General features: G+C 36.8%; 1 protein-coding gene across 1 annotated transcript in view; it reads right to left on the bottom strand.

The window, feature by feature from the left end:
* ryr2a (ryanodine receptor 2a (cardiac)) overlaps positions 1–9,745 on the bottom strand; it is a 144,216-nt gene that overhangs the window by 2,286 nt on the left and 132,185 nt on the right. The window contains exons 97-100 of the mRNA XM_067370143.1: positions 5,383–5,517; positions 1,266–1,422; positions 1,124–1,188; positions 932–1,032 (exon numbers count right to left, since the gene is read on the bottom strand). Coding sequence (XP_067226244.1) covers positions 932–1,032; positions 1,124–1,188; positions 1,266–1,422; positions 5,383–5,517 — 458 coding nt within the window. The remainder of the gene's footprint in view (positions 1–931; positions 1,033–1,123; positions 1,189–1,265; positions 1,423–5,382; positions 5,518–9,745) is intronic.

Below are 9,745 nucleotides of genomic sequence, written 5' to 3'. Positions count from 1 at the left end.
TTATTACTATAAAACTTAAACCAATGAATATAATAATAATAATACTGTACATGAAGAAAAAGGAATTATATTATAATATTTTTTGTGAATAATTAAAAAATATTTAAAAATTATTATTATTAGTATTATAATATATATTATAGAAAATTACAGATTAATTTATATATATATATATATATATATATATATATATATATATATATATATATATATAATTATTTATATAACTATTAGTATAAATATTAAACCAATGAATATAATAATACTACTAATTATAATAATACTGTACATGAAGAAAAAGGAATATTTAATTATATTAATAATAATTTTATTTTTGTGAAAAATTATAAAATCAAATCAAAAATTATTATTACTATTATAAAATAATTACAATACATATATAATAGAAAATTACAGATTAATTTATTTATTTTTAACTATTTATATAATTATTACTATAAAAATTTAACCAATGAATATAATAATAATAATACTGTACATGAAAAAATAATACATTTATTTTATAGAGCAACAGTAAAATGACAGTAATAACATTTATGACCGTCTTAATTTCTTCACTTTCAAAAGCTTTTATCTCAGGGAGCCGTTAAAGCTTCTCTTTTCGTTGACAACAGATTTATATTCACGATTGTGAAGACGGTTGTGTTTTCAAACACATTATAATCAAATTCAGATTCAAACTCTCAGCGTCTGCTGAACGACTCGAGTCAGTCACGCATGATCTGATTCACTTCTGTGATTTAAATCATGTTAAATTACGTTAAGGCATCATCTGGACGCTGTATTGATCGCTCGTCTCATTTATTTGTTTGTCTTTGACTCTCTGCAGGTACAACGCTTCAATCATTATTGCTGAATATGAATGTGAGATTAAATCACAGATAGTCGAATGAATCGCAGCAGGACTCACAGATAGTTGGCCAGATTGTGTTCCTGCAGCGTGTGCGTCTCAAAGCCGTGAGGAACCGTGTCGAAGTAATCGTTTCCTATTCCACAGATGAAGCACTTCGTCTGCAGAAGGAAAGACACGCATGTGTTCAATCAAACACTGGCCTGAGATCTGAGATCTGATATGATATGAGAGTCAAAAGAACCTTCTCACCTCCATGTCCTCTTTCACCTGCTCCTGCTGGTCTCTCAGCTCACCGAACGCATCAATGATCAGACCTGAAACACACACACACACATGAGACGATGTTACACTGAAACACACGTTTCATCTCATCATCTGTTCACACACACACCCTGAATGATGGCCAGGAGGATGACGATGACGAAGAAGAAGAAGGTGATGTCAAAGATGATGCGATAGATCTCGTACTCGTCGCCGGCCGGATCTTCGATCTGATCGCCGATGCCACCGCCGGCACGAACGCCAACATACATGTGGAACATGTAGCACTGCACACAAACACACGGAGGAGATTAGTACTGTTTACAGATGCTTTCAGAGCAGCTTCAGCGTAATAAACAGGAAAATTACAGTATTAATGTTGCAAAATTCATCAACGAAAATCACTGAGATTCACTGCAGCAGATGAGTTGATATCATAAGTCAGCGTTACAGTGATTTTACCGCGACTCCATATGTCTAAAATCACTGTATCACACAAGCTCTAGTGACTTTAATGAAACATTTAATGTCTGTGGAAAGTATTTGAGCACATGCAATTAGTATCTTTTTAGTATCCAAGATACTCTCCACTTGACTACATTTTTTAAATAAGTAAATGTACGTTTTACTTCAGTGCGTTATTTTGTAATGCAATTTTTACATTTTGCATGGCACCTACTTTTTCTGCAGCAGTTTATTTCTGCTACAAAAGAAGTGATATCGCCATCTACAGGACGTTGAAGGTACTGCATCTTGTGTGTTTTGTTTGGACTCACCCAAATGTCTCGACAAGGATACTATGGAGTCAAATTAATGCCACATAAATATGCAAAAAATAAATAAATAAAGTTTTGCAAAAGAAAATAAAGTTTTGCAAACGAAAATTAAAGAATTGAGGAAAATAAATTTGCTTTTTGCAAAAAAAAATAAATAATTGCAAAAGAAAATAAAGTATTGCAAACAAAAATTTAAGTATTGAGGAAAATAAATTTGCTTTTTGCAAATGAAAATAAAGTATTGTAAACGAACATAAAGTTTTGCAAACGAAAATTAAAGTATTGAGGAAAATAAATTTGCTTTTTGCAAACAAAAATAAATAATTGCAAAAGAAAATAAAGAATTGCAAACGAAAATTAAAATATTGAGGAAAATAAATTTGCTTTTTGCAAACAAAAATAAATAATTGCAAAAGAAAATAAAGTATTGCAAACAAAAATTAAAGTATTGAGGAAAATAAATTTGCTTTTTGCAAACAAAAATAAATAATTGCAAAAGAAAATAAAGTATTGCAAACAAAAATTAAAGTATTGAGGAAAATAAATTTGCTTTTTGCAAATTAAAATAAAGTATTGTAAACGAACATAAAGTTTTGCAAATGAAAATAAAGTTTTGCAAACGAAAATTAAAGTATTGAGGAAAATAAATTTGCTTTTTGCAAACAAAAATAAAGAATTGCAAAACATAAATGAAACTGCACGAAAAGCAATGATTTTGCAATACATATTTTCCATGGTCATATCTATTAATTTATTTGCAATGCTGCTTTTATTTTGCATGTCAGTCTAGTTTGAGCTTGCGATGCCGTTTTCCCTTTGCGCTTCATTTTTCTGTGCGTCTCGCTTTGTGGCACTGTTTTGACGTGGGGTGGAGTTATGGGACGGGGGCGTGTACAAGATGCCTCCCTGGAAGTGACGTCATCAGCCCGAGAGTTGTGTATTGCTTACCTAATTAACGTTCTGTGATAAATGAGTGTTTTCATTTACAAATGAAACTAGGGAATTATTAATTTATAATTCTAGTATTTATTATTATAGGGTTAGGGTATTTATAGAGTTATTGTTAAATTCATCCTCTAAAGTGCACTTCCAGTAAAAATTCCACGTCAAAACAGTGCCACAAAGCGAGACGCGCAGAAAAATGAAAACTAGACTGACATGCAAAATAAAAGCAGCGTTGCAAATAAATTAATAGATATGACCACGGAAAATATGTATTGCAAAATCATTGTTTTTCGTGCAGTTTCATTTATGTTTCGTAATTCTTTATTTTTGTTTGCAAAACTTAATTTTTTTCTCCCAATACTTTATTTTCTTTTGCAATTATGTATTTTTGTTTGCAAAAAGCAAATTTATTTTCCTCAATACTTTAATTTTCTTTTGCAAAACTTTATTTTTTTGCGTATATATGCGGCATTAATTTGACTCCATAGGATACAGAAAGGTAGTTTCTGAACTGCAGGTGTTTCATATATGAGATGAGGACATGATGAGGCTGAAACCAGTGCAAGCAGGCTTTGACTATTTAATTTAACTTAACATTATTTTATTTATCCGTTTCACTGTTGCACTAGAGCTTAACTGAGACTGTTTGTAGACGTTTAAAGGATTAGTTCAGTTCAGACTTAAAATTTCCTGATAATTTGTGATCCAAGATGTTCATGTCTTTCTTTCTTCAGTTGAAAGCAAATGAAGGTTTTTGAGGAAAACATTCCAGGATTTTTCTCCATATAGTGGACTTCAATGGGGTTCAACAGGTTGAAGGTCCAAATCTCAGCTTCAAAGAGCTCTACATGATCCCAGACGAGGAGTAAGAGTCTTATCTAGAGAAACCATCACTCATTTTCTTAAATAAATACAAATTTATATGCTTTTTAAGCACAAATGCTCCTCTTGCACTGCTCTGTGATGCTCCACGCATGACGGAATCATGTTGGAAAGGTCACATGTGATGTCACATGTGCCGTAGATCTCATTTTCTCCTCCAACTTCAAAATCCGACATTGTTGTTTTACCTTTTTTTGTAAAGACCATTTGATCGGTACTTCCGTGAGCTTTCCAACATGATTCCGTCATGCGTGGCGCATCACTGAGCAGTGCAAGACGAGCATTTGTGGTTAAAAAGCATATAAATTTGTATATTTTTTTTTGAAAATGTCAGATGGTTTCTCTAGATAAGACTCTTATTCCTCGTCTGGGATCATGTAGAGCTCTTTGAAACTGACGTTTGGACCTTCAACCCGTTAAAACCCCAGTGAAGTCCACTATATGGAGAAAAATCCTGGAATGTTTTCCTCAAAAACCTTCATTTCTTTTTGTTTGACTGAAGAAAGAAAGACATGAACATCTTGGATGACATGGGGGAGAGTAAATTATCAGGAAATTTTCATTCTGAAGTGAACTAATCCTTTAAGAGTCTGTTGTGTCAAACTTGATTCATTGCAATAATGAGGTGTTCAGTTTTATTTTAGAAGATAAAAATTGCTCTCAGAAATCACCCGTTTCTTGTTTTTCACTGGCAAGTTTTCAGTCAAATATGCTTTTCAGGTACTCTTTACACCTCACACACACACACACACACACACACACACACACACACACACACACACACACACACACACACACACACACACACACACACACAGCTGGAAGCATTTGGTCGTCAGACTAAAGACGCCCGTCACCGTCTCTGACAAAAGCTTCCTTTTCACTCAAACTGTCTTCCCTTATTAGGAGGAGAGAAAGAGAGACAGACAGCAGCGCAGGACTGAGAGGAAGACAAAAAGAGGAAGGAAACATCTAGAAATGGAATTGCACGGGTGGCTGCTTCCCACCGGATTAAAGCTCACACACACACACACATAGACACACACACTCGCACATAATTATATTTTTATATATATAATACTATAGCAATAATACTATTGTACATTTTAGTATTTAATATTAATAATAATAATTTTATTTTACAGAACAGTAACAGTAAAATCACAGTACTAATCCTGTAAATGATGATTTATTAACACAAGCTCATCGTAACAGGTGTCAAATCCAAACATCTAATCTTTAAACTTTAAAACACATGCTTCTGTCAATCTGAAGGAAATGACATAAGCCTCTCTCTCTCTCTCTCTGTTTGTTTAGTTAGTTAATTAGTCTGTTGTTCTAGCTGACTGCTCCGGCCGTTAATGCGTTATGATCCTAATGACCGTCCGGTCGTTTGCGCTTAGCAACAGCACTAACGTCACAAATGAACGATGGCAGCAGCGATGTTCTCATCTGAAGAACACATTAAACCACACGCAAGCAATTAAAAGAGCAACGTGCAGGAAAACACATTACTGCCACCCAGACACTGAATATCAGAGAGCCGAGGTCACACCTCCAGGTCAAACATCCTCTGGTCTCATCAGGAGCCTCCTAGACATGAAACTATAGAAGTGTACGAAAAACATGTTTCTTATAGCTCACCGTTAGCATGTCGTCACACTTCATGTCTGGTGATTCTCCATCTTCACTCTTATTGTAGAACTTTCGGAAGAAGTTGAAAGCCACTACGGTGTAGAGATACACCACAACCGCCAGCAGACCGACAGTCAGGACCAGCTACACACACACACACACACACACACACAGGTTGTTAATTCAGCAGAACTGAGCTCATACAATACAGTCAATTTGTGTCTGTTCTGAATCAACATCAGATCGTCTAAAACTGTGAGGCCCTCAGGCGCTATTAGGCAGAAAAGAACATTTTAAATTAGTATTTTAAAGTTGCAATATTTTATTTCTAATTTATGACATATTAACAATTTTAATACAGCTGTATGTGTCTCTGATGAGTAACCTGAGGTTTTTACATTACCTAGAAAAACTCTTACTTAAAAACATCTTACAGATAGATAGGCAGACGGATAGATAGATAGATAGAAATATAGATAGATAGATAGATAGAAGATAGGATAGACATATAGATAGATAGATAGATAGATAGATAGATAGATAGATAGATAGATAGATAGATAGATAGATAGATAGATAGATAGATAGATAGATAGATAGATAGGGTAGACATATAGATAGATAGACAGACAGACAGACAGACAGACGGATAGATAGATAGATAGATAGATAGATAGATAGATAGATAGATAGATAGATAGATAGATAGATAGATAGATAGATAGATAGATAGATAGATAGATAGATAGATAGATAGATAGATAGATAGATAGATTGATCATAGGATAGACATATAGATAGATAGATTGACAGACAGACAGACAGACAGACAGACGGATAGACAGATAGATAGATAGATAGATAGATAGATAGATAGATAGATAGATAGATAGATAGATAGATAGATAGACAGATAGACAGATAGATAGGGTAGACATATAGATAGATAGACAGACAGACAGACAGACGGATAAATAGATAGATAGATAGATAGATAGATAGATAGATAGATAGATAGATAGATAGACAGATGATAGGATAGACATATAGATAGATAGACAGACAGACAGACAGACAGACAGACAGACAGACAGATAGATAGATAGATAGATGATAGGATAGACATATAGATAGATAGACAGACAGACAGACGGATAGATAGACAGACAGACAGACGGATAGATAGATAGATAGATAGATAGATAGATAGATAGATAGATAGATAGATAGATAGATAGATGATAGGATAGACATATAGATAGATAGACAGACAGACAGACAGACGGTGTGGCGACCAGGGCGGGCGAGAGCCGTGAGGGAACGGCGCGAGGCCGGTGGCGCGAGTGTTAATGAGCTTCACCTGGGAGGCGCACCGGCCTTGAGTCCCTCACGGAGGAGCTCCGGGAGCATAAAAGGAGGAGCGACTACCGTGGAGGACGAGAGAGGACCAGGCCTGGACTTTATTTTATGTTTTGTTATGTTTGTGTGGCCGGCAGACGTCCGCGGGGGTCTGCTGGCATTACTTTCGTTTTGTTCTTTGTTTATTTTACATTAAAGTTTTGTTGAACGTTCGCCGGTTCCCGCCTCCTTCTTCCCATATCTACTAACCTTGTTATATTGGTGCCGAAACCCGGGAGGAAGGAGGGACATGCTGTCGGAGAGCCCTCGCTGCTGAGGGGGATCGCGGTGCTGCGGAGTTCGGGCAGCGCGGGAGTGAAGACCGCGAGAGGCTGCCCGAGGCGGTGGTACTGGAGCCTTGTGAAAGGTGGGATGGAGAGCTCGAGGCCGTGCCCCTGGGACGAGGTGGGGTGGCTGCCGTCCAAGAGGGAGCGGAGGAGTCGCCGCCGTTCGCCGTGGGCCGGAGCCTGCTGCCGTCCGCCATAAAGGGGAGGAGCAGGGAACGGGGGATTCGCTGCCGGCTGCCCTCAGTCGGAGGAGCCATCGCCGGCCGCCAGGAGGCGGTCGAGGATCGGGCCGTCCACCGAGCGTCCAGTGCCACCGCATGGCACCGCGAAGAAGAGCCTCTCGGCAGGCTGAGGACCAAGCGGCAGTGTGTCGGGGAACCGGACCAAGAATTTTTTTTTTCTTTTTCCTCTCTCCCCTCTCTCGTCCTGTCGCTCCCCTTGCTTCCGTCTCCTTTCTCTCGTCTCGTCTGTCCTTACCCCCAGGTGCTGCGGCCGCCGAGACAGGCCCCGGGGGGGAGTAGAGCGCAGTCTCGGGAGTACCCCCCGGCCTGCGAGGGGCGATGGGGGTATGTGGCGACCAGGGCGGGCGAGAGCCGTGAGGGAACGGCGCGAGGCCGGTGGCGCGAGTGTTAATGAGCTTCACCTGGGAGGCGCACCGGCCTTGAGTCCCTCACGGAGGAGCTCCGGGAGCATAAAAGGAGGAGCGACTACCGTGGAGGACGAGAGAGGACCAGGCCTGGACTTTATTTTATGTTTTGTTATGTTTGTGTGGCCGGCAGACGTCCGCGAGGGTCTGCCGGCATTACTTTCGTTTTGTTCTTTGTTTATTTTACGATAAAGTTTTGTTGAACGTTCGCCGGTTCCCGCCTCCTTCTTCCCATATCTACTAACCTTGTTACAGACGGATAGATAGACAGACAGACAGACAGACAGACGGATAGATAGATAGATAGATAGATAGATAGATAGATAGATAGGATAGACATATAGATAGATAGACAGACAGACAGACAGACAGACGGATAGATAGATAGATAGATAGATAGATAGATAGATAGATAGATAGATAGATAGATAGATAGATAGATAGATAGATAGATAGATAGATAGATAGATAGATAGATAGATAGATAGATAGATAGATAGATAGATAGATAGACAGACAGACAGACGGATAGATAGATAGATAGATAGATAGATAGATAGATAGATAGATAGATAGATAGATAGATAGATAGATAGATAGATAGATAGATAGATAGACAGATAGATAGATAGACATATAGATAGATAGACATATAGATAGATAGACAGACAGACAGACAGACGGATAGATAGATAGATAGATAGATAGATAGATAGATAGATAGATAGATAGATAGATAGATAGATAGATAGATAGATAGATAGATAGATAGATAGATAGATAGATAGATAGATAGATAGATAGATAGGATAGACATATAGATAGATAGACAGACAGACAGACAGACGGATAGATAGATAGATAGATAGATAGATAGATAGATAGATAGATAGATAGATAGATAGGATAGACATATAGATAGATAGACAGACAGACAGACAGACGGATAGATAGATAGATAGATAGATAGATAGATAGATAGATAGATAGATAGATAGATAGATAGATAGATAGATAGATAGATAGATAGATAGATAGATTGATAGATTGATAGATAGATAGATAGATAGATAGATAGATAGGATAGACATATAGATAGATAGACAGACAGACAGACAGACGGATAGATAGATAGATAGATAGATAGATAGATAGATAGATAGATAGATAGATAGATAGATAGATAGATAGATAGATAGATAGATAGATAGATAGATAGACATATAGATAGATAGACAGACAGACAGATATATAGATAGATAGACAGACAGACAGACAGACGGATAGATAGATAGATAGATAGATAGATAGATAGATAGATAGATAGATAGATAGATAGATAGATTGATAGATTGATAGATAGATAGATTGATAGATTGATAGATTGATGATAGGATAGACATATAGACAGACAGACGGATAAATAGATAGATAGATAGATAGATAGATAGATAGATAGATAGATAGATAGATAGATAGATAGATAGATAGATAGATAGATAGATAGATAGATAGATAGATAGATAGATAGATAGGATAGACATATAGATAGATAGACAGACAGACAGACGGATAGATAGATAGATAGATAGATAGATAGATAGATAGATAGATAGATAGACAGATGATAGGATAGACATATAGATAGACAGACAGACAGACAGACAGACAGACAGACAGATAGATAGATAGATAGATAGATAGATAGATAGATAGATAGATAGATAGATGATAGGATAGACATATAGATAGATAGACAGACAGACGGATAGATAGACAGACAGACAGACAGACAGACGGATAGATAGATAGATAGATAGATAGATAGATAGATAGATAGATAGATAGATAGATAGATAGATAGATAGATAGATAGACAGACAGACAGACAGACAGACAGACAGACGGATAGATAGATAGATAGATAGATAGATAGATAGATCGATCGATCGATCGATCGATCGATAGATAGATAGATAGATAGATAGATAGATAGATAGATAGATAGATAGATAGATAGATAGATAGATAGATAGACAGA

The sequence above is a fragment of the Chanodichthys erythropterus genome, chromosome 19, assembly GCF_024489055.1.
Source record: "Chanodichthys erythropterus isolate Z2021 chromosome 19, ASM2448905v1, whole genome shotgun sequence".
Classification (NCBI taxonomy): Eukaryota; Metazoa; Chordata; class Actinopteri; order Cypriniformes; family Xenocyprididae; genus Chanodichthys; species Chanodichthys erythropterus.
This window is presented reverse-complemented; position numbering and strand designations above follow the sequence as displayed.